This window comes from Heterocephalus glaber, unplaced genomic scaffold (assembly GCF_053883595.1).
Source record: "Heterocephalus glaber isolate CG9 unplaced genomic scaffold, H.glaber_assembly_v1.0 deba00001698, whole genome shotgun sequence".
NCBI classification, from domain to species: domain Eukaryota; kingdom Metazoa; phylum Chordata; class Mammalia; order Rodentia; family Bathyergidae; genus Heterocephalus; species Heterocephalus glaber.
This window is the reverse complement of record NW_028258419.1, coordinates 2,290,545-2,316,215: the sequence shown is the minus strand read 5'-3', so window position 1 is coordinate 2,316,215 and position 25,671 is coordinate 2,290,545. Positions and strand designations below refer to the sequence as shown.

Below are 25,671 nucleotides of genomic sequence, written 5' to 3'. Positions count from 1 at the left end.
GATGTTTCATCTCACTGGTGCCTCCACCTTCTCCACCCAGACAGGTGAAATGGAGACTCAGTTTCAGAGGAGTGGGGAACAAAGGAGAGATTTCATCAGGGCAACAACAGGACAAAAAAATGTGGAAATACCCAGTACTCAGGAGTCTGAGGCAGGAGGATTGTTGTGAGTTCAAGGCCAGCCTGGGCTACATAGGAAGTTTAAGCCCAGCCTGAACTACATAGGAAGACTTTGTCTCAAAAAAAGGTAGAAATAATTGTCTCATTTATCCACCAATATTTCACTGAAACTGCATCACATTGAGTTTGATAATGAAATTTGTATTACTTTCTCTGGCACCTTATATTCAAAAGGAAAAGAAAACAACAAGATAAACCCCTTGATGTGCAGCTGAGAAGCAAGGGGCAGTGTCTCTTCCCAGGAAGTTCCTTTTGCTGTCATTCTAACACTGCTAAGTGATGCCAAAGGAGCAGGTGTGACTGATGCCCCATAACTGTGGAATAACATGTATCTGGGGTCTTTTTACCTCTCTCCTAATGAGCGCTCTTGGATGAAAGAGCTGACTTGCTGTGGACAAAAATCTCTTGCTAAGAAACCAAAATATGAGAACAAAATTATAAGATTAACTAGGGGCCAAAACATTTAATGAGAGCCAAGAAACATACAGAGTCTCATTAGGGGCTGGGGCACTGAGCACCTGCTTAGCATGCAGGAGGCCCTGGGTTCGATCCCCAGCACCACACACACAAAATGAGACAACACAGGAATCTTGTTAGTGAAATCTTTTATTTGGTATGTATTTTAAACGTAATGTAAAAAAATCTGGAAACCAGAAATTTTGACACTGAAAGAGAAACTAAGAGACATTCATTTCAAAATAAACCAAAAATCTGGTCTTTTATGCCATTATCATAATTAAAAATATCCATATTTCAGTTGCAGAAGAGAGAGAAATACTCAGGCTGAAGAGACGTCTGGTGATTTTAGTTGCTTGAATTGTAGCTCTTTTACCTAGAAGGGACACACATAGAATAGTTCGGAATTTTCTCAGTCTACTTGTTTTATTTCCAATAAACTTTTATTTGCAGACTCATTTTAGATTCACAGGAAAGCAGCACATACCCTGCACCATTTCCCTGTTGATTAACTGCACACATTGCTATGGCAGGCTTGTTGCCATGAAGGAGCCAATATTGATGGATTATTTTTAATCAAACCATGCTTTCTTCCATCTCCTCAGTTTCTACCTAACATCCCTTTCTGTCCCTGCGCCCATCCCAGATGCCACACTATACTCAGTCTCAACTGGCAGTCAGTGAGACTCACTGGGCTGTGACACGGGTCAGGGTTCTGCAGAATGTGCTCGGTGTGGCTGTATGGTGTTGTGAAGTGTGGGGAGGAGACCACAGGGTTCAGGTGCCTCCTGTCCCCTTGCTCCAGGGATGCCAGCCATCCATGGACTTGTTACTCCGACAAGGGCTCTGCTCTCGAGCTAAGCAAGGCTTCTGGAGCCTCAGCTGTCTGCCCCCTGGCCTCTCTGTGCTGTGCCTTGGAAGGCTCCCTGGGAACCCCATGTCAAGGGCTCTCACACCTCCACCCTTGGAGGGAGGAGCAGTGTCTACCAGAATCCTGGGGTACAGCACAGGAGATTGCACTCTTCTCCCAAACAGAAATGCTCCTGCAACTTCTTTGCTCTCAATACTATTTTCAAATGTCAATTTTTATTTTTTAGTTGGTTCCTATGTCCCTACCTCTCATTCCTTTTTTTTTTTTTTTTTGACAGTAGTGGGGATTGAACCCAGGGTCTTTGCACTGAGCTAATCCCCAGGCATTTTATGTTTTTTAATTTTGAAACAGGGTCTTGCCAAAGCTGGGCTCAAACTTGGAATCCTCCTGCCTCAGCCTCCCTGTGTGGTGTGCCAGCACACCTGGCTTCAAGCTATTTTTTTCTTTTCTCTTTTCACTTCCCTCCCCCCGCCTCCTTTCTTCCTTCTCTTTCTTTCATTTGCAATACTAGGGTTTGAATCCAGGGCCTTTACACTGAGCTGCATCCCCAGACCATTTTTGTCTTCAAATAGGATCTCACTAAATTGCTAAATTGCCCAGGCTGCCTCAGCCTCCTGAAGTGCAGTGCTGGGATTATAGATGTGTGCCACATTCTTCTCTCTCTCTCTCTCTCTCTCTCTCTCTCTCTCTCGCTGTGCTGAGGAAGTCTCAATCTATTTAAACATGTCTTTTTTTTTTTTGTACCGGGGATTGAACTCGGTTCCTTCCGCTTGTGATCCAGGCGGCGGAACCACTGAGCTAAATCCCCGGCCCTAAACATAAGTCATTTATTATTCTTTGCTCCTTCTCTTGGTATTCGCATTGCAGACATTTCCTATCTAGTCATAGTGAATACCAACCAGGGGTCAGCACCAACAAGACACTTCAGGCCTGTTTAACGACTGGCGAGACTGTTGCCCTGAGAGTAAGGCTGCAGCTCCCTTATGTACCAATGTGAGCCGCCGCAGCTCACACCTTTGCTCCGGCCGCGCCCTGAGTGTCCATGCTGTTTGCTAGGGACAGGTGGGTCTGTAGGTTAGCTCTACTCGAGCCTGCAGCACCTTCCCTCCCGTGTTGTCTTGACCTTGCATGCCTCGGCATCAGTCCGTTTAAAGAAAGTTTTGTCTCACCATTTTCCCACACACCGTGTGTTTCAGCCAGGAGAACCTCAGCTTGCTGAAACATTTTTCCTTTTTTTGGCTCTACAGCCACATTGGTGTTGCTGATTAGAAGCAACTGTTCCCTTTGTATTATGGTGACACACACCTATATCCCAGCACTCAGGAGGCTGAGACAGAGTAACGTTGAGTGTTCAAGGCCAGCCTGGGATACACAGTGAGACCCTGTCTCAATAAATCAAACAAAAACAAAACAACTCAACCCCATCTGTGTCAGAGAGCCTCCGTCGGCGTGAATGGACCACATCAGCCCCGTCCACCCTTGCTGTGGCCCAGGAGGTTGCCCTGTGGGGGAGACAGTGCTTTCCCCCTCTGCCTTTCTGGGGTGTAGCTGATGGGGCCAAGAAGAACACGAGAGGGCGAGGCCCAGAGGTCAGGTTCTTCCACAGGCCTTATAGCCTCAGCCGCCTCCCTCTCTGGGGGGGATGCTGGGCCTGCAGCCTCCTGTCGGTGCACAGCTCTCTCCCCAGGAGCAGGTGGCTGCCCACTGCACCCAGTGTGACAGCCCAGGGCTGTGCCCATCACCAGTGTTTCCTGTTCTGAATTCATAACACTTTCTCTTTAGCATTAAAACAACTTCTTTCAAGAAACTCTCAGTTATTCATCTTGCAAGTGTGGTCTTTTCCTCTTTTGAACTTCAAATAGCACTGTGTCTAACAGTGCCATTCCTCACACTTGGCACTTTAAGTGCAGCTTGTCTAATCCCTTCTTTTTCAGTGCAAAGCCTATAATGACTGGGGCTAGTTTATTTCTGTCCCAACAACACCTAGCAGCATCTCACATAGTACCAGATACTTGGTGCATTGTTTGCTAAATAAATACATATTTTTACATCTCCTTTGTTAACCTGAAGAGTCCAAACTCCCTTCAGACTGGGAGTAATGGAAAAAATTAATGTTTTCTTCACCTCTTCAAGAGATCATCTATAGATAACTGACAAATTTGTGTTGAGTTCCACTTAACTACATCCTCAATAGCTAATCCTAAAAAAACTGAGTTGAAAATGACTTAGTTGAATTTCAGATGATGATATTCCATATAACATTTCCAAATATTCTGAATTCTATATCTATCCCTTTCAAAGGTCACCTTCTCCAACAGGACTTTTCTTCCCTATATTTGTTTATTACTGTATTTTAGTTTTGGAGTATCTATACATTTATTTATAAATTTATGTAGTCTTACAAGGTATGACATTCATTTATTAGAAATGCATATTTGTATTTGTGCTTGTATACGTTTGTATCAAGTCCTGTACATGTGGCTTTTATACTACTGAGTATGATGAGGTCCCCTAGTTGAGTGGATAGAGCTACACATGTATAGAAATAAAATTCTGTATTTTATTTATTTTATTTTTTATTTGGTACCAGGGATCAAATTTGGGACCTTGTACTTGCCATGCAGGCAACAGAACCACTGAGCTGAATCCCCAGGCCTAAAATTCTGTATTTTAGATGCATGATTTATACATGCATATTTATGCATGCATACATGATTATGTTCCATGTTTCTAGTTGTTCCACCAATAAATATATTTACATGTGTCTAATATGGAAATATTTGCCAGACCAGGCTCGGATTTCAAAGGAGGCACAGAGGCCTCAGTCTAGTTATAAGGTGGGCAGCTGTAAGACAACATCTGTCCAGGAAGACCTCGCCATTCACCTCAGCTCACTGCCATAATCAGTGCGAACATCATAGAATCTGTAATTTTCATTAGCTCTGCTCTTCTATAATTACCTACCAGTTTCTTTCACAAGTCATTTGTCTCAGTAGGATGTATGTTTTCTACTTCCTTTGTATTTTTCTATATTGTGGTATTTTGCAAGTGGTAAGTGCTTCTTTAATAGACCAGTATAATTCTGAGTTTAGGAAATTCATCATTCTCTTACTAACTAAAATATGGTTCAAAGAATAGAACCCTCTTCTATAAAGAAGAAATTGAAATCAATCTTATTCAGGCAGCACTTTAGGAGACTGGAGGAATAATGTATGATCCCTAAATTATATTTCAACACTCCACAAATCTGGGGAGACATCTGAGCCAACTCACCATCCATCCCTTAGAACATGTTCATGGCTCTCCTCCTGTTGATGTCCCTCTTGATTTGGCAAACAGAGCAAACAGGACAGCAGAGAGTGGCCATGAAGTCATCACAAATAGAGCCCTGTTTGAAAACACAAGAGGGGCAAGAGGGTAAAATGCACCCATTTGCAATGATTTTCAGGCATCTTGAAAAGAAGCAAAAGCCACTGAGCCTTGGGATTCAGTTTGGGTGAGTGGATTTAGGAAAATGTTAATTGGTTTTTCCATAGAACTCCCATCTCTTTTTATGACCTATGCTTTATAGTTCCAAGACTCTAAGAAGACTTCCAACCAGCACCAGGGTGTGGGTGCAGCGAAGAGCTACAGGAAGTAGGATCTCAGAACTCTTTCCTCCCACGGGCTCTGTGCCTCCCGTCCGGAGGGTGGCAGGCAGGGAGTGATCTCACATGGAAGATGAAAATATTAGGATGCCTGGTGTGTTGCATGGATTGGGAAGAGATTTAGAAAACTGACAAAGAACTCAGGGCTAAGGTACCCATAAGGAAATGGAGAGAAATGAATAATGAAATAAAACCAGGGCTGGGGATTTAGCTCAGTGGTGCCGCTGCCTGCCTTTAAAGCGCAAGGTCCAGAATTCAACCCCCAGTACTACAAAAAAAAAAAAAAAAGGAAATGAAACCAATAGTTATTTATATTTTGGTTCTTTGGGGCTGGCCTTGAACTCACTGTGTAGCCCAGGCTGGCCACAAACTCTCAGCAATCTTTCTGCCTCAGCCTCCTGAGTGCTAGGGTTACAGACATGTGCCACCACGTCCAGCAACAATGGTTGTTAATATCAAGAAAATGAGAGTTTACCCCAAAGAAATCATGTTCACAACATGTCTCAACTCTGAAATTGAATGAAGTGTAAATATCATAGCATAAATGCAGACTGTAGAATTAACCAGTCATGTCAACTGGGTGGGCTGAATGGGTTGGGAGCGGGTATAGTTGGGGTGCGGAGGAAACAAAGCTAAAGTCTCATCTTCTGTGGGGGGAGGTAAATAAACAGTGTCCCAAATCAAAAAATTAAAAAGCAGCAATAGGAATCTGATTTGAAGGTATGGAGGAAAATGGCCCAAAAATCTGTTCCTGGGAAAGAGAAGTAGGAGAAAGAAATTTGAGGAGTACAGTTTTTCTTAACAAACCTTGCAAAATTAGATCATTTTAAAATAATTTGTTTCAGGGCTTTGATAAGTGAAAGCTGTATTAGAACAACAGGAAGTGGCATTTAATAAGGATGATAGGAAGTGAAACCTAGCCCAGGAGCCTGAAACCTAAGGCATCCAGGCCTGACAGACACACAGGAGGAGCCCTTCGCACTGTGCCAGGAGGGTGGGCAGCTGGGGGAGGTGAGAGAGAGGGCACTTGCTCAGGAATTCCATCACAAACGCAAGAAGAAAATAATAAAAGATAAAGGCATCTTGTCACAGCAGAGAAGCTCAAATCCTCCTCCCACCTAGCAGGTCAGGGAGGAAAACTACTTTTTGTTTGGTATGGGGTGATGGAGGGGCAGAGAGAGAAAGGGAGGGAGGGAAAGAGAAGGAGAGAGGGAGAGACAAGGAGAGAGGGGGGAACAGAGGGAGAAAGAGGGAGAGAGAGAGGGAGGGAGGGAGGGAGAGAGAATTTATGGATCTTTTTGTTGAATGAATCTTTTCTGGTTCCTTTTGTTCTCTTTCAGATATGTCACTATTTTTTGTCTGATTAATGATTACCTTAAAATTTTACCCCCATTTATATTTCTCTACCAATGTCAATAAAATAGAATCTTTAGAATACTTTTATTTCTTCTTCTTTTCAATTTTCCAAATTTTATTAAAACCAGCTAAAGTTTTATTTCAGATATCTGCTAATTTTTCAAAGCACCAAGGAGCGTTTTTAAAACTGATTGTGTACTGGACCTTTAAAATCTCGATAATGATCATGTTAAAAATACAACAAAGAGTTCACACAGATCAATATGGCATGCAACAATAAACAATATATATAGGTACATGTAGACTATATAGAGGTAAATGACAGGAAATATAAAAATATAGATTTTCTAAAAGTTCTTTTCTTTCTGCATTTCAGATATGGGGGACTGAAACTAAGGCCTTTGCACTGAGCTACATCCCAGTCCTTTTTTTTCTTTTATTTTTAAATTTTTAAAATTTTTAGACAGTGTCTCACTAAGTTGTTAAATTGTGCAGGCTGAGCTTGAATTTGTGATCCTCCTGCCTCAGCCTCCCAGAGGGCTGGGATTATAGGTGTGTGCCACCATGCATGGCTTCTGACTGGGTTCTCAAAGTTTCTTGATCTGACTAATGAAAATTAAACTAAAGAGTTGCACTGAAAACACCGAATCAGCCCACGCCCCAGCAGCAATCCACTGGACCCCCCCCCCCCCAATCCTTTGGCCTCTTCTTTGTACAGCCACCTGGCTCCACACTACAAAGATGCAGAGGACACCAGACCACCAGACCACTGTACTGGAGCTAATCAAGTTCTCAGCATTTACAGAATTCCTGCCCAGAGGTAGGGGCTTCTGAGCCACCATCCCATTGCTCTTGGTCCAGAGGAAGGGGCTGCCTGGCCACCATCCCTCCCGCTTCTCCCAGCCCAGAGTAGGGGCTTCTGAGCTGCCATCCCACTGCTCCTGGTCCAGAGGAAGGAACTTCCGGGCCACCAAACATCCCGCCACTCCTGGCCCAGAGGAATGGGCTTTTGGGCCACCATCCCTACTGCCACTCCTGGCCCCTGGCCCACCTCTCCCAGCTCAGAGGAGGTGAGCAGTGCGGACGTCAACAGCACCCCCGCCCCCCCAACCCGGTCGAAATGAGAAAACATGTAAATAAGTCTCAAAACCAGACTTCCAAATCACCTACAGCAACCCCAAAGGGAAATGAGATGGAACACTCTGATACTCAACCACCTGGACCCACTGAACTGGCAACAAAAGGGGATCTGGAAAAAATGAAATCAGAAATAATTTCTCAGATAACAGGAGAAATTGTGCCCCTAGTGCAAGACATGATTAATAAATCTAGAGAGGAGCTCAGGAACATTATGGAATCCCAACATAGGAAACAAATGGAATCCATAAAACAGATGCAAATAGATTTCCAGGACATGAAAAACTCCATTGAAAGTCTATACAGCAGAGTGAGCCAATGTGAGGACAGAATTTCAGATATAGAAGATAAGATTGCAATTAGTGACCAAGAAAAGAAAAATTGCTTCAAAATTATAAGGGAACATGAGAAATCAATCCAGCAGCTGCTAGATGATGCAAAGAAGAATAACATAAGAGTGATTTGAGTCAATGAAGAAACAGGAGAGAGTGGAGATGACATAAAAAAAACTCTTCCCAGAAGTAATGGCAGAAAACTTCCCAAGCAGGGGAAAAGAGCTTGACATACAGATAAGGGAGGCATATAGGACTCCAAATAGCCTTGATCAAAAAAAAATCTACACATAGGCATATAATTGTTAAGATTCCAGAAACTCAACAGAAGAACAAAGTTCTCCAAGCAGTCAGAGAAAAGAAACAAATCACATACAAAGGAAAGCCCATCAGAATCACAGCAGACTTCTCAACACAAACCATCAAGGCAATAAGAGCTTGGAGTGACATATTCCAAGCCCTAAAAGAAAACAGCCTCCAATCCAGATTGATGTACCCTGCAAAACTAACTTTCAAAGTGGATGGAGAAATAAGATACTTTCATGACAAAGAGCACCTTAGGAACTTCATGAATACCAAACCAGCACTCCAAAGAATTTTACACAATATCCTAGGAACAGATATTGAGGATCACAACCCCAGGAAGCAAAGCAGAATGAACCCATCTGGCATGACAAGAAATTCAATGGAAAGGGGGAGAACCCAACAAAAAGAAAAAGTCATGGCAATGACAAGTCAATACGTTTCAGTTATAACCATCAACATTAATGGTCTCAATTCACCAATCAAAAGAAACAGACTGGCAGAATGGGTCAAGAAGCAAAATCCAACAATATGCTGCATATAAGAAACACACTTAATTCAAAAGGAAACTCATAGACTGAAAGTTAAAGGGTGGAAAACAATACTCCATGAGACAGGAACCCCCAAAAAAGCAACAGTAGCTATCCTCTTTGCAGATCAAGTAGATTTCAAACCAACACTGATTAAGAGAGACGAAGAAGGACACTACATCCTTGTAAAGGCAACAATCCAAGACAAAGAGATGACAATCATAAATATCTATGCACCAAACACTAGTGCACCCAACTATATAAAACAAATACTAATGGACATGAAAAGTCATATACGCACTAATACGATTGTAGTGGGGGACCTCAACACCCCACTGTCACAAATAGAGAGATCAACTAGACTAAAAATAAGTAATGAAATACAAGAACTCAATCGAACTCTTGAACAAATGAACTTAACAGATGTTTACAGAGTCTTCCACCCCACAAAATCAGAATACACATTCTTCTCAGCTGCACATGGGTCATTCTCCAAAATAGACCACATACTCACACATAGAACATGTTTAAGTAAGTGCAAAGGAATTGAAGTTATCCCCTGTATATTATCAGACCATAGGGCGATGAAATTGGAGATCCATAGCAAAAGAAACTCAAAAAATTTCATAAACATGTGGAAATTGAATAACACACTTCTGAATAACCAATGGGTCACAGAGGAAATTAAAGAAGAAATCAGACAGTTCTTTCAATTAAATGACAATGACAATACAACATATCAGAATCTATGGGACACAATGAAAGCAGTCTTATGAGGGAAAGTCATAGCAGTGAATATGCACATTAGGAAAACAGAACGAGCCCAATTAAACAACCTGATGCTGAACCTCAAGCTTCTAGAAGAAGAAGAGCAGGAAAACCCCAGAGCTCATACAAGGGAGGAAATTATAAAGATCAGAGGAGAAATCAATGCAATGGAGACTAAGAGAATGATACAAAAAATCAATGAAGCCAAGAGTTGGTTCTTTGAAAGAATCAACAAAATTGACAAACCTTTAGCCAACCTTGTCAGAAAAAGGAAAGAAAAGGCCCAAATCCATGCAATTAGGAATGAAAAGGGTAAAATGACAACAGACCCAGCAGAAATCCAGAGGATCATCAATATCTACTTCCAGAAACTATATGCCAATAAGATGGACAACACAGAAGAAATGGACAGATTCCTAGATACATATGAAGTACCAAAGTTGAACGAAGAAGACCTAAAAATTCGGAAAACCCAATATCAACCAATGAAATTGAAAATGTAATTAAAAACTTATCAACTAAGAAAAACCCGGGCCCTGATGGCTTCACTGCTGAATTCTACAAGACATTTAGAGAGGAACTGCTGCCACTACTGTTTCAACTCTTCAATGAAATGGAAAGGGAAGCAATACTCCCAAATTCATTCCTGGAAGCAAGCATCACCTTGATCCCCAAAGCAGAGAAAGACCCAACTGAAAAAGAGAACTATAGGTCAATCTCACTAATGAACATAGATGCAAAAATCCTTAATAAGATAATGGCAAACAGAATGCAGATCATCAAGAAGATCACACACCCTGATCAAGTGGGATTCATCCCAGGGATACAGGGATGCATCAATATATGAAAAATCAATCAATGTAATACACTATATCAATAGAGCCAAGGACAAAAACCATATGATTATCTCCATAGACGCAGAAAAAGCATTTGACAAAATCCAACATGCATTTATGATAAAAACCCTACAAAAAATTGGAATAGATGGTCTCTACCTCAAACTGATAGAAGCCATCTATGAAAAACCAACAGCCAATATCATACTAAATGGTCAAACACTGAAATCCTTCACACTCAAATCAGGAACAAGACAAGGATGTCCACTATCACCACTCTTGTTCAATATAGTTCTGGAAACATTAGCCATAGCAATTAGACAAGAGAAAGAAATAAAAGGAATAAAGACAGGAAATGAAGAAATCAAATTGTCATTATTTGCAGATGACATGATACTCTATATAGAAGACCCCAAGAACTCCACCAAAAGTCTTCTAGACTTAATAACCAAATTCACTCAAGTAGCTGGTTACAAGGTCAACACACAAAAATCAATGGCTTTTCTCTACACTAATGACAGACTCACTGAGAGAGAAATTGGGCAAATAATTCCTTTCACAATAGCATCCAGAAAACTGAAATACCTAGGAATCATCCTAATGAAAGAAATCAAAGACCTCTTCTATGAAAACTATGGCTCTCTGAAAAGAGAGATTGAAGATGATATCAGAAAATGGACAGACATCCCCTGCTCCTGGGTAGGAAGGATTAATAGAGTGAAAATGGCCATACTTCCAAAACTGCTATGTAGTTTCAATGCAATTCCAATTGAGATCCCAGCAGCATACTTCAGGGACCTTGAGAAAACAATCCAGAAATTCATTTGGAGCAAGAAGAGACCCAGAATAGCAAAAGCAATTCTAGGTAACAGAGACATTACAGGGGGTCTCACAATCCCCAACCTGCAACTATACTATAAAGCTACTGTGATCAAAACATCATGGTACTGGCAAAGAAACAGACCTGAGGACCAGTGGAACAGATTAGAAGATGCAGAAAGAACGCCAGACACACTCAGCCATCTCATCTTCGATAAAGGAGCCAAACACCCTCCCTGGAGGAAAGATAGCCTCTTTAATAAATGGTGCTGGAAAAATTGGCTTTCACCTTGCCAAAGATTAAAACTAGACCTATATCTCTCACCATGCACTAAACTAAAATCAAAATGGATTAAAGATCTAAATATTAAAATAGAAACTCTGAACCAGTTGAACAGAGGTTAGGTAGAACCCTTGAAGACATCGGTGTAGGAAAAGATTTTATGAACAAAACCTCAGTTGCCCGTGAACTAGCACAAACAATCAACAAGTGGCATCTAGTCTTATTAAAAAGCTTCTGCACAGCAAGAGAAACCACCAGCAGTGTGAAGAGACAACCCACAATGTGGGAAAAAATCTTCACCTGTTGTTGCGCAGACAAAGGTCTACTATCTCAAATCTATAAAGAACTTAAAAAGATCAGACCTCCCAAATTTAAAGACCCAATCAGAAAATGGGCATCTGAAAAGAACAGACATTTCTCAGACAAGGAAGTAGAAATAGGAAATAAATACATGAAAAAATGTTCAATGTCACTGGTCATTCGATAGATGCAAGTGAAAACAATGCTGATATTCCACCTCACACCAGAAAGAATGGCTGCTGTCATGAAATCAACCAACAGCAAATGCTGGTGGGGCTGTGGGGAAAGAGGAACCCTACTCCACTGCTGGTGGGAGTGTAGACTGGTGCAACCACTGTGGAAATCAGTATGGAGTTAGCTCAAAGAACTAGGACTGGAAGTCCCATTTGACCCCGCTAGTCCCCTGCTGGGTGTCTTCCCCAAAGAATTAAAAGAATCATACCACAGTGATATATGTGCACCCACATTCATAGCAGCACAGTTTGTGATAGCTAATACTTGGAAACAGCCCAAATGCCCATCAACTGGAGACTGGATAAAGAAAATGTGATTTTTTAAATAAAATGGAGTACTACTCAGGCATAAAAAATAAGAAATTAGAGACATTTATAGCTAAGTGGATGCACATTGAGGCAATACTCTTAAGTGAAATAAATAGGACCCATATGTTAAAATACCGAGTAGTTTCTCTGGTGTGAGAAACTGAAAGTGCAAATAAGTTCTAAAATGTATAATAGGTAATGTGAAATAGGAAGAAAAGGGGCAAAGGGGAAGGAAGTGGGTGGGCTAGAGGAAAGGATAGAAGCGAATGGGATTAATATGAGAAAATGGAAAAATAGGAACAAAATCTTTGTAAATAGGGAGGAATGGAGGGGTTGAAGGGAGGGCTGGGCAAGGGTGAAAAATAAGAACCAAGAGAGATTATGTAAAGGTGCAAATTTCTAAGGATGAATGTCATTATATTGTATACCTAAAATGTACCAATGATTAGAATGAATAATTGATAATGCAAAATAGGAAGAAAAGGTCCAAAGGGGTAGGGATAGTGGGAGGGGCAGGGGAAAGGAAAGAAGGGAAAGAAAAAATGATGAGAAATGGAAAAAATGGAAATAAAGTCTGTGTAAATAGGGAAGGGTGGAGGGGGTGAAGGGAGAGGTAGGAATGGGGAAAAATTAAGAACCAAGATGCATCATTTAAAGGTACTGTTCCTAATGAGAAATGTAATTGTGTTGTATACCTAAAATGCACCAATAAAAGAATTTAAAAAAAAGGAAATTTAAACTAAAACAATAATGAAATATCATTTTTGCCTCTCTCGCAAAATTTTAAAATGTACTATACTATATTATTAAATTTATATAAATGCTAATATATTTAAACTGATACAAGCTTTGGGGGGAAATTTGGTAGTATTTTTCAGACTGTGTATTCCCTATGATCTAGGATAATAGGGTACAGAAAATATCAGTGAAAATGCATAATCATATATGTCAACTATTTAAAATGCAATATTGTTTAACCTTCCATCAAAGGAAATGATTAAATTATAGGTTGGAGTACTATGCTGTCGTTAAAAAGAATTATTTTGCTGACATGAAAGGCAGTCTAGTATAAATTAAGTGGAAATTAAGTTACAGTATAGCATAAACCCATTTGCATTTTTGAACCCAGTTTAAAAAATAAAAACAAAAGAGCTTCTCAATTCAAAACTTTATAGTTATATTTACCTCTAATCTGTATGTCCATGAGGTATAGATACAGGAAAAATCTGAATGAGATGCACCCCAAATTATTAGTAGAGTTTATCACTGAGTAGTGCAATTGGGTATAAAGAGGTTCAATTTTCACTTCTTCTTTATGTACTTCTGTGTTGGAATTTGCCATACGATTATCCATAGCATGCATTTTCATAATTTAAAAAATAAATTTTTAAGTGAAAAGTAAAATAATGTTTCTGCAACAAAATAAGTTTTTAAAATTATTTTTTGTATATTCCCTCATTTCCTGTGATGGTTAATTCCATGTGTCAACTTGGCTAGGTACCCAGGTATTTGATCCAACATTATTGTAGCTGTTTCTTGAAGATGTGCTCTAGATGAGATTAACATTTAAATCAGTAAACCCTGAGTAAAGCAGATGGCCCTCCATAATGTGGGCAGCAGTTGAAGACCTTGATAGAATTAAAAAAAAAAAAAGACTGATCTTCCCTGAGCAAGAAGAAATGCTCCCCACCACGGCCTGTGTCCTTGAGGCGCAACTGTTCCTGGGGTCTCTGGTCTCCCAGGCTACTCTGCAAGATTCAGACTTGAAGCCTCGCAACTGCGTGACCAGCTTCCTTCAGATAACTCTCCCTCTCCCTCATATATATGTGTGCACACATATGCATGCAGATACAGAGCCACAGGCACACACATGAACACACGCATGCACACACACACACACCCATCGCGCATGGCACTGGCGGTCTGTCCCTCAATTCCTGCCTACCGCACCCCCGACCACCCAGAGGTCACAGGTGCAGTTGCTGGGCGTGTGCATGGCCTGGACACTTGGACACTGCCTCTCACTGCAAGGCTGTGTCTCTGGGCAGAGGACCCTACCTCTTAACACTCTATGTGTCTTCTGTGGACCTGCCTTCCTGGGATGGTGCAAGGGCTAAGAGAGATAAGAGGCCAGACACATGCCCCTGTCCTGCTAATGACACACACTGCCAACAGGAGTTACTTTTAGGCTAGTTTGCAACAGAAACCCAGAAAGGGTCACATCAGCAGAGGCCCTGTGGCTGCCAGTCCCATCCGGCTGTGGCCCTCAGCCACCCCAGGTGCCTGGAGCAGGCCAGAGGCTGCACATGTGAGCAGTGAGGGCACAAGACTCACAGGGATGCCGTATCGGGTCCGGTAGAGAGTCCTCATCGCCACACTCGTTCCACACAGACAGCACTCGTCCATGGCGGCTGCAACTTGGCACCCGAGACAGATGAAGCAGAATGTGCCACAGAGACCTGGACACACAGAAGCAGGGACATGAGTCACCGCTGTGCCCGGCAAAGCTAGAAGTCAGGCCAACCCCAGGACTGCCAGCCACATCATGGGTTCTTGTCACCCATGCGGCCACCACGCCATCTCCACTACTTCCCGAGTCACATCAGGAATAACTGTGCCTTAGAGAGCACACACTCTTCTCAGTGGGGCCTCCACTGCTCATCTATTTACTGTCCCCTGGAGCCTGGCTGGGTGTACAGGGAACATAACAGGACAAGGGCTTCAGGGGAGTCTGCTTAGATGCCCAGGGTCACCCACAGAAGTGGCGCCCATGAGGCCCTGAGGAGGACAGGCTACCGCCTGCATTCTGAAGGACAGTCAGGTTTTGAAGGTGGATGGAGTGGAGGACAGCCCCACAGGCTCACTTGGCACAGTGCTGCAAAGGCTGGGTTCCTTCAGTGTGGCCAGAGCTGCACAAGAAACAGGGACGCAGCTGGGGGTAGACCAACTGTGAGTGTCCAGATTCTGTCAAGAATGTCACAAGGAGTCACCAAAGTGCTTTGAGAGAGGGTGACTTGTTCAGATTTACATACAAGTCCATCCCCCATGGAAGCAATTCAGCTTGGGTTGGAACGTACATATTCATTTAACGGGGTAATAAGACCAGGGGTGGGAGAGTCAATGCTAATCTTTAGAGAATTTTACTATAATAGTCTTAATTATCACTTCGATTGCAGATGTTGAACTAATGTCTCCAGAAGGGAAGGTTATGGGCCCATTATCTACTAAGACAGCAGAGAAGATAAACAAACCCCAGGGTTCTATTCCTTAAGTTATTTTTTCATCTTATTCATCTTGATGTAATTATTAACTTGATTCAGTCCAAAGTTCAGTTTCCCTGGTGAGTTAAAAGCTAATGTATTTTCTTTCTTTATCTAAGAATGCTCTGTAGACTTGAGACAGGTGAACAGATTTGGGAGCAAACGTTTTGTGAGTGGACTGGTTTCTTGGTTAGAATTTCAATCAAAGCACCTTGGTCCCCTCTGTCACCCTGTCCCACTTCCAAACTTCCTTTCTTCCAAGTTCACTTAGATGAGCCCTCAGAATGATTCCACTTAGAGAGATCTTCCAAAGAGGGAGAAAAGAAAAGCCAAATCAGAGGTATTTTTTCCCATGACAGCCACTTGCCCTCAGAATTCTTCAGTTTTGATCATGTGGGAAACCTGTGTGTATAAACTGAAGTAGGTCCTCCCTGAGCTCATGCACAAACTGTGGGGGGAATCTTTCTACTGTGTGCCAAACATAATACAACTATAGAGCAACGAGTTTAAAGTATGTGTGACCAAGAACAGTCCTTTTCTAAAACTCAAGTTGAGTTATTTCTTGCATTAATGAATATTATGAGGCTAGACCTGTTTGTTCTTAGAATCAATTAGCTCTTTCACAGTTAACTCTGACACAATGGACGTGTGTGGTTGGAGAAGCATCAGTGTAGTCAGCTCATGTCCTTTGATGTGAAGCCTGCATACCGAGGCCCAACCTTTAGAAGCCCAGAAAAGGGAGGACCTTTGGCTACAGGAGGAGAGGAAGGACTAGGACACCAGGTCCCTTCCCAGGCTTCTCCCACACTCACACACTCCGCAGTCACTAAAGCAGTCACAAATGCCCGTCTCCCAGTTGGAGTTCTGGGGTGCGCGAACAAATCCAGGTTGAGTCATAACCACCACTGATGACTGGTTCTGCATTGTGGATGCAGTCTTAAGAGCTGTGATCTGAAAAGGAAAATGTTGCCATTAGCGACCTCCTCAAGGTGACTCAGAAAAGGCCATCTTTGAGGCATGCTGCCTTGCTGACAAGGGGGGCGATTTAGATGCAGTTGCTTGTTAATCCAGGAGGACATATTTTTATCTCCTTCCCTCAGCAGATAGAGGCCCCTGGGGATTGCCTTGTTCCTTGTTCCTGCTATTTATAAACAGGGAGCTAGTACCTAGGTGACAGGAAAACAGACCGACTTGTGATAGCGGTTGGAAGTAGTGGAGCGTGGAAAACAGCTCTAAAATTGTGCCATCCTGTACCCATCCACCTTTCCTCTCTTGTTCCTTTACTGTGCTCCTTCTTGGTTTTGGATGCATCTCTGATCAGCCATCCTCACCACTCTTCCTGCATCCAGGTTGGCCCAGGACTTCAGATTGACTGGGAATTGGATCCTGCAGCTGCTTGTTACAGTGGGCTTGACACACCCATGCTAGGACCAGCCCTGACAGTGGGTTCCAGAAAAGTTTTTACCAAGGTGGCTACTTTTCTTTTCTTCTCTCTCACTCTTTTTTTTTTCCCTCTTTTTGATACTGGGTCTCTAAGTAGCCCAGGCTGGCCTCAAACTTGCAGTCCTCCTGCCTCAACCTTCTATTGTTTCCATAGCACCAAGCTCCATTTCAGGCTCATGGTAATCATCTTGATGAATGAGGCACTTAGGCTGTACTTGACTCCCTTACAATGTGTGAGGAACCAGATGGAATAGGTCGCCACTTAAGAATTTAGCATAGTTTTAAAGAAACAAAGGAAAAATGCTAAAATTAAAAATAATAATGCATCTAGATACTCTGGCAGTGTAACTATATCATTTGCTCTTATTTTCTTTCCCACATAGAGAAAGCAGTCTTAAAAATAGGCAAATTACCCAGGTATGGTGGTGCATACCTGTAACTCCAGCAATCAGGAGGCTGAGGGAGGAGTCTTGTTGGAAGTTTGAGGCCATCCTGGCCTACATAGTGAGTTTGAGGCAATCCTGGATTACAAAGAGAGACCTTGTCTCAAAAAACCCACCCCTCCCCCAGAAAAAAGGCAAATTGCTTCCATTTTTTCATATCATTTTGCATTTTTTTCTATTTCTTGAATGCATTGGTTTCTTTCTGGATCTCATTGAGTGGCAACATCTGCTAGCTTGGTGTTGCCTTGAGGAAGAAGAAGAAGCAAGGGAAGCTGGGAAGGGTCTCCAAAGATGGGCACTGTCTGGCTGTTCCTCTGCACAGCTTCATGTGGGTTTCTCGGGGATGTTTCAAGTGTCTAATGGCCTGGCTGCATCACTGCTGTCCCAGGCAGTCATAGCTGGCTTATAGGTTCTCCTTGGAAAGCCAGCACACAGCTGCAGGCCAAGGGTGCTCAACTAGTCTGGAGGACCATAAACATGGTTTAATTTTTTAAACACAGAAAGAAAAGGCCTAAATTGTTCTCTTAAACATTTGCATCTACGGAATATCATCACTATCAGTAGATTGCTCAAAGGTATTTATCCTCTCATTACTGAGTACAGCATGCAAAAATTATGTTTTTTAAGGACTTAATTAAATGGCACTATATAAATTATACAATGGTAGGAATGTAGTTACAATAAAAAAACAGAAAAGCTGATGTATTTAAAACACTAAAATGAAAGCAATTAAAAGCCACAAGATTAAGAAAATGGTGAGAAGGCAGAAACAGATAATTTCCAAAAGGAGAACTGAAGCTGGGCATGGTGTCACACACTGTAATCTCAGCACTTTGAGAGGCTGAGGCAGGGGGAATTGCAAGTTTGAGTCCTGCCTGGGCAACTGAGTGAAACCCTGTCTTAAAATTAAAAATAAAAAAGGAGCACAGATGTGGCTCAATGAAAAAGTCCTGGATTCAATTTGCTGTACCAAAAACAAAACAAACAAACACCCAAACCAAAACAAACCCTTTGAGGAGTATAATGATTATGTGCTGCAAACATGTACCAATAAAAATAAAAATTAATACAAACAAAAAAAGAAAAAGAGAAAGATTCTTAAATAAATGAAAAGATGCCTAAACTCACTCAAAACTAAGGAAATGCAAATTCAACACTTGTGAGGCAGAAATGAAAACTTAATGGGACATACAAAACCTTTTTAAGAAAAAAGTTTAGCCAGGCATCGTGGCACATGAATGCAATTCCGGGACTCAGGAAGCTGAACCAAGAGGATCACTACCAAGTCAAGGCCAGCCTGAACAACATGGTGAGACCCTGTCTCAAGAAAAAAAAATCAAAACGCAAAACCAAGAAAAGAAAAAAAGTTTAGACTAAAGTTCTTGTCATATCAAAAAGAGGCTTATTTCCAAAAGAGAAATATAAATATTTTCAAAATGACAGAAAAGTTGAAGATTTCCAAGTGAACACCTGTGTACCTGCTACTTCATTCTGCCTGTCCCTGGCACTAGTTTCAAGGACAGTCTCTGTCTCCCTGGTCTGATGGGGCCTCTTGGAGAAGCCCAGCAGTTCCCACAGGGCAGGGATACCAGGAACAGGGGCAGCCAGGCCCTAAGGCACTGCCCTGTCCGGCTAAGAGCAATCAGGCCTAGGCAGCAGTTTCCAGGTTTGTGGGTACTGGGTGGCTGAACTTGTGGACACCAGGACAGTGCAGGGCTCCATGTCCTTCACCTACACGTTGCTCTCCAGGCTTTTCATCATAGCCACAATAACAAGCTGTAAAGGTCAAGTGCTGCCCCACCCCAGCGGAGCCAGTTTGGCAAATGAACTGAACCCCGGCGAAAGGCTGCAGGAAGACCGACTCCCCACAGCAGGTCAGAAGCTTGGGCTTGCAGCTGCCTTGGAACTGAGGGGTCGTGGTTCTGGGCATGGAGCCCACCCTGTGGGTCCAGCCGCACAGCATCAGAGGCCAGAGGTGTCAGCTGCAGAACTGGCCACTGCCTTCACCGTTTAAAGCCACACAGCCTTCTGTGGTGAGGTCACTGTGTGATGGCATGGGTGATGGCTTGTTTTTCTAACAGAAGCTAAAATTAGTAGGCTTTGAAGGTAGGAGATGAGAAATAAGATGGTCTCAGTACTCCCCACAAGACACTTAATGTTTTAATAGAAAAAATAGCAATTTACACAGAGAAGTCTGTAGAGGCTTGACCAGGCAGTCACAGCTAATGTGACCAGTGTAGGGACACAGCAGTGTCATGTGCCCATTGGGACTGATGGGCACACCACGTCCATGCTACCCTGGTGAAAGTGCACAGAGTGTCATTGTGAGATGTACTGGACAAGCTCTGCTGAAAGATAGGTGACATTCAATGGTCAGTACACTTCAGAAGCCTCCAGACGAGTGCAGATGGAGGGGGCCTTGCAGACTGAGACACCAGGGAGGTGCAGGTCGTGTGCAGTGTGGGGTACACAGAGACCCCTGGACAGATGAGGGGCTGAGCAGAGTTCAGAGTCTGGGCTCGGGACACCTCAGGGGTAGTGTGTGACTTGCATGTGCGAAGCCCAGTGGGCTCTGTCTGTGCTGAACAGCAGGATGTATTACTTGTTTTTTCTTTTTTTTCAGTACTGAAGATTGAACCCAGGGCCTGGTGCTTGCCAATAACTGTGGTGCCCCAGTGAGAAGGTGTCACAGGGCTCCTTAGAGAATTCAGACTTCGGGTAAATGATTTACAGGATAAGAGTCTGAGGAAGAGGAGGTGCTGTAGGAAAGGGGGGCTATTTTCAGGTCTATTCTCAATAAATCACCTGGGGCTGCCAGGGCGAAGGGCAGGGTCTCTCCCATCGTCTTGGAAGGGGAGATGCTCCATAGTAGATGGGGCTTGCACGATGCTGAGGCTCATCAGGCTTCCAACACTATTGTTTATCTTGATCTTCGCAGTCACAGCTGAGCCTTACCTATGGGTGCTCTGGGACTTTGTTTCTACACAAGAGGGAGCTCTAAGAGCCAGGGCAGCACCAGAGCCTGGCTGGTGGTGCAGAGCCGCTCTGGTCACTGACAGACAGCGGTCAAACCTGAGTGAGCCTCCTGGCTGAGTGATTAATAGATCATGTCTTGGATGGAGGTATGAAGGGGGGGTGAAGGAGGTGTAGCCAGTGGGGTAGGTGATGGGAGTGGAGTAGATGCAGTGGCTGCGGTGAGGTACCTGGGGTGGGTGGAGTTCCTCCTGGCTCTGCCATCTAGGGGCTCAGGATGGGAATGCAGCTCATGCACCCTTGTCACCTTCGTGTTGCCTCCAGCTGGAACCCACTGTCTAAAGCCTATAGGTTCCCAGGGCAGCCAGCACAAGCCCCAGGAGGGTGTCCACAGATGTGCACAATTGGGACAGGGCGCTGGGGCTCAGAAGATGGCCCAGCATCACCAGTGCGTCACCTGTGTCACCAAAGTGTTGCCTGTGTCACCAGCATTTATAAATTCAAGTTTTCAGAGCCAGCATTGGTAACTCAGGGCTGTAATCCCAGCACTCTGGAAGACTGAGGCAGGAATACCTCAAGTTTGAACCCAACCTGGGCAACTTAGGGAGACTGTATGAAAAACTAAAAAGGGTTGGGGATATATCTCCGTTAGAGAAACCTGGGTTTATTCCCAGTACCACACACACACACACACACACTCACACGCACATGCACACTTCAGCAGATGATGTGGGCCTAGCGGCCAGCTGGGCAGGTGGTGCTGTTGCAGGGTCTGAATGAAGCCCAGGGAACCTTCACCCTTGCCACACATACCCCGCAGGATGAGCACAGTGCCCAGTGCTGCCTGGGGCCCCAGCACCGGCGGTGAAGACGAAGCAGTAACTCAGCTTCGCTGCTCACCTGTTTTTTGTTTGTTTGTTTGTTTTAATTTTATTTTATTGGTACATTTTAGGTATACGATATAATGACATTCATCCTGAAAAGCCCACAGGGGTTGAGGCTGTGTCACTGCCAAGAGGACAGAGGCCTTCTCAGGTGCCTGTGCCTGTGAGGGGCCTCCAACACCGAAGCTCTGCTTTCTGCCTGGTGGAAATGGCTCAGCAGAGGCAAGGCTGGGCCTGGAACCCCAGACCTCCAGGTGTCCAGCCCAGGTCCCCGCTGTGCCCAGAGTCCAGGGCTAAGTGAGAAAAACACCTCTTTTGGGGTGATGGTTTCCCACTACGTTTTGGGGTGGGGGGGGAGTTGCATTGCCTTTTAATAATTAAATATCAGAAAAAAATACTGTACTGCAAGGCTGGAGCTGGGTGCTGGCTGTCTTGGGTGACTGGCTGATAGACGTTTTCCACCATATAATTTTCTGTAATGTCTGAGAACATGCAAGGTGGGCATGTGAATCTCAGTGTAGAGCTCTGGCCGTGACTCCAGCTGTCCCTCCTGTGCTCCCTGCTTGGGCCCTGGCCGGCACTGGGCAGATGGTCGGTGGTGGCCTTTCTTTGGCCTCTTTCACAGGAAAAGCGTGTTCCTGTTCATTTTCAGGAAGCTTACGCTGCGGTTTTGATATAACAGTCATTCAGAGATTTCCCAATGAGAACTGGCACACAGCTACCTAACTGTCCTCTCCCTCACCCGCCTGGCCTCACTGGTACCTGGCACACTGGCTCACAGACTCACAGACTGCTGTCCAGCTTCATAGCACAGGCGGGGGACCCCAACATTCTCTGGGTGCCTTCAAGATCCAATCTGTGCTGCATTTGGTTATCACTGCTGGGTTGTGTGCAGGAAAGTATACTTTCCTCCAAGCAGTGGCCTAAGCTGGCCCCAGTCCAACAGTGAGAATTGGCGGTTTCTGTTTCTTTCCCTACTGTTGATTTCTTTGGAATGTGGGAAACTGGGGACCCAAGTGTTTCTAGGAACTGCAGCGCACTGTGGGGTCCCAGGAGCATGTAGGCTGCCAGCAGTTCCCCTCCACTGAAGGTCCCTGGAGGAGAAGGCTGCCCCTAGTCCTGCCCAGGACAGCAGGCTGGAGGGACCTAGCATCCAGCACTGCCATTCTGAAAATGACCTTTAACTTCTCACAAGAGATTTCCTAGAAGGTTTAGATCCCAGAGGAGGAGCTGCAGATGTGGTGCAGTGGTAGGGTGCGTGCCTGCCATGCCAAGGCCCAAGGTTCAAACCCCAGTGCTGCAAAACTTTGAAAGATTAAAAAACCAAACCAAACAAAACTGAGAGGAGAAAGAAAAAGGTTCACTCAGCATACTCTCATGCAGCTCTGTGACCAGTCCAAAATCCTAGGTCTCTTTTAAGTTGCAACAAAATATCAAATAGACACAAATGCAAACTATTCCTAACCACTGCAGCTGCCTGTGCTCCACCCCTAGGTATCCAATAGTCTTTAATCACTCAAGGTAACAGGTCAACAGGAAATGGAAGGGAACACAACTTTCTGGAACCCTCAGGGCTGGGTGACATTTCTGCTGTGCCTATCACCCGGGCTCAGAGTCCCTTCCCGCTCACTTGGTGTCTGACACAGATTCCTAAACATGGAGTCAGCAGCTGTGATATAGGTGGGGTGGCAGGAACTGGGCAACTGTAAGCAGAACCTGCGGGACACTGCTATGGGAAAAGGTGACAGTAGTGTCCCTTCTGTGTGGTCCCAGCACAGGGAGCACGTGGCGGCTTGGTTAGAGTTAGGAAAAGGTATCCCTTTTCAGATGCAGACCCAGCCACCAGCCCTCAGCCCCCAATGCTGGTCCTCTCGTCTGAGGAGCCCCAGCCTGGGCCATTTCTTTTCTCTTCTGTCACTGATAGCTGTACACACATACGGGGATGCACACACACACAGACATACACACATCCTGAGGCCCCACTGTGTGGGGAGTCTGTGCCCAACTTGGTGAGGGCGCCCTGCCCGTGGCCATCTGTGACCCCACAGGAACAGAGACTGAGGAAGCTGGGGAGCCACTAGGGAAAAGGGAACAGAAGGCAAGAGGGACTGAGTGTGGCCTCACTGTGCCAGCTCTGACAAGTGCCAGGCAGTTTCTCCAGAAGGCTCTTGGCATAGAATGGTCTTGGCTCCAGGGGTCTCGCAGGGTTTGGCCCATTTTAAGCATCTCGATTTTATCCATGAATCTTAGAATCAACCTTATACCTGGCCCCTGCGCCCGGGAATGCCACCCTCATGAGAACAGCCCATGATTTTATTAAAATTAGTATTATTAATATACTATATCGCATTAATCATCTGGATATCAACAAATACTATTAATTTACCCATATACTAGGTACCCAATTCACCCAGATGCTAGATATCTGTTACTTAGATTTTCTCCTCTTGCATACTGTTAGATTTCATTTTTTTGCTTTGACTGAAATATTTCCATCCCATGAGCTCTTAAATTGTAAGTTACCAGATGTGTGCTGTGAAGGGGGGACCTCTGTACATACATATTGGTACCAGAAATTTAATTCTGATACTAGTCTGTTTTTCTTACTTTCACAACAAGAATTCAAGGATTCTTACAATTCATTAGCTAAATATACAAAAATCCCATCTCTTTTTGCTAGATATTTTCAGTCAATAAAATGAAACATTTTCAAAGCACAAAGAAATTAGACCAGCATGCATAAACATGGGTATGTGTTAGGGTAAAAAGCAAGATCAACGATCAAATTAGTAAATACAAAATATTTCTTACTAAAGCAGCATCTAAGGAGGATTTGAGCCTGAGATCTTACCCTGCTTTGAACAGTCTGGCATATACCACAATGCTTACCATGTATTTGTTGAATTTGGTTAAACATTTAAAAGCAGATCAAGAAAACATAGGTCTGAACCTGAAAATATGACACTTTAAGAACGAAGGTGGGAAAATCAAATAACTTTTAGAGAAAACATTTTTTTAAGTGCTAAGAGAAGTTTTGAAAGAAGTTTTAGATTTCAGGGTACTTACACTTGAGAAATAGTTTTGGCGTGGGACCTCGTGTGGAGGGGTGAGGATCCTACTGGAAGTGAGAGGCGGTTACATCAGGCAGGAGAGGTTGGGTCCTCTGCTGCCGAGCTGTGGGCTCTGATTGGCTGCCACCAGGTAGGCAGATCTGACTGCAGGCTGTTCCCTTGCCCCCAGAGAGAGAGCCATGAGGCTGGTCCTGTTCTCACACTGAGGGAAACACACCCCGACATCTTTTGTTTAGGAAGGACAAGATTTGATTATGTAGTTTGATTAGTTTTGCATGTCCCAAAGAGCTTACTGATTTTTAAATTTTACTTTCCTCCTATACTACAACAAATACCACTGCTTGGTGTGTATTTCTTGCTATATTTTGATTGTGGAACTTGCAGAAAGCACTGGGGAGAAAACTGGCTACCTGGGCTCCACACCTGAGCAGACGCCTGCTTTCTTTGTGTCTCTCTGGTTCCCTGACACAGGCTGAATGCGTCTTGTGTGTCAGACTTGGTTCTAAATACTTTTTATTTGTGTCATTTTGGGGAATTTTTCCACAATTCTGTGTGGCATGACTGTCATCCCCCCATTTGCCTGACCAGGAAACTGAGGCTGGGAACTGTTAAGTGGCTGGTGGGTGGCAGCAAGGAATTGGCTGAGTGGGGACTCTGTTTATCTGTGTTACAAACACCACAAACTCTTCCTGTGCAACCTCACATGACAGTCTGGGACAGCGGGGAAGGCTTCCCAGTCCAATAGCCTTACCATGGTGACAGCAATGTTGTCTCTCACTGCTAAAGAAGGAGGTGCTCTGGACTCACCCTGGCCCGGCCAGACCCCAGACCAAGCCAGACACAGCCCTGGGTGCTGAGCTTGTAAAATAGTAAACTCTGAGTCCTGTTTTCTAGAAGTGGAGGTTGAAGTCCCCCTGAGGCAACATGATAAGGAAGAGTTCTCTGGCTTTGGGTCAGGAAAGGAATTTCAAAATGACCATTCTGCTTTTGGTTCCATTTCTACTTTCTTTACCTCTTCTGCCTGTGGAGTCCACTCCTGTGCTCAGCTGTTGGAGCACACAGAATCACAAATAAAGCTGTGATCTTTATATTTGTTGTAATTTTGTTCTTTGGAGATTAAACTAGGAAATCAGAAATTAAAATACTGAGACAAGTGTGGTGGCGTACGCTTGTAATTCCAGCAATCAGGAGTCTGAGGCACTAAGAGTTCCAGGCCAATCTGGGCTACACAGTGAGTT

General features: G+C 43.8%; 1 protein-coding gene across 3 annotated transcripts; it reads right to left on the bottom strand.

Moving 5' to 3' along the window:
• Positions 1 to 767: 767 nt before the first annotated feature.
• On the bottom strand, positions 768 to 24,560 carry Plac8 (placenta associated 8). 3 transcript variants are annotated; one of them, XM_087199333.1, is made up of 6 exons: positions 24,429 to 24,526; positions 17,496 to 17,583; positions 16,432 to 16,570; positions 14,694 to 14,818; positions 4,780 to 4,894; positions 768 to 1,011 (listed from the first exon to the last, which is right to left on the bottom strand). In XM_087199333.1, exons 3-5 carry the CDS (start codon positions 16,541 to 16,543, stop codon positions 4,790 to 4,792), a joined length of 342 nt encoding a protein of 113 aa, XP_087055459.1. In that variant the 5' UTR covers positions 16,544 to 16,570; positions 17,496 to 17,583; positions 24,429 to 24,526; the 3' UTR covers positions 768 to 1,011; positions 4,780 to 4,789. The 3 variants fall into 3 exon arrangements, with proteins under 3 accessions (XP_087055459.1, XP_004872384.1, XP_087055457.1); XM_004872327.3 differs by lacking the exon at positions 17,496 to 17,583 and having other exon boundaries at positions 24,429 to 24,560; XM_087199331.1 differs by lacking the exons at positions 768 to 1,011; positions 17,496 to 17,583; positions 24,429 to 24,526 and having other exon boundaries at positions 4,778 to 4,894.
• Positions 24,561 to 25,671: the final 1,111 nt, after the last annotated feature.

What these genes read in the sequence shown, in the direction of transcription:
- Plac8 (XM_004872327.3), bottom strand. Translation starts at nt 16,543, where the DNA reads ATGCAGAACCAGTCATCAGTGGTGGTTATGACTCAACCTGGATTTGTT. An exon ending in CTTTAGTGACTGCGGAGTGT is followed by an intron (nt 14,819 to 16,431) that starts GTGAGTGTGGGA and finishes CTGTGTGTCCAG; the next exon opens with GTCTCTGTGGCACATTCTGC. An exon ending in GGACCCGATACGGCATCCCT is followed by an intron (nt 4,895 to 14,693) that starts GTGAGTCTTGTG and finishes GTTTTCAAACAG; the next exon opens with GGCTCTATTTGTGATGACTT.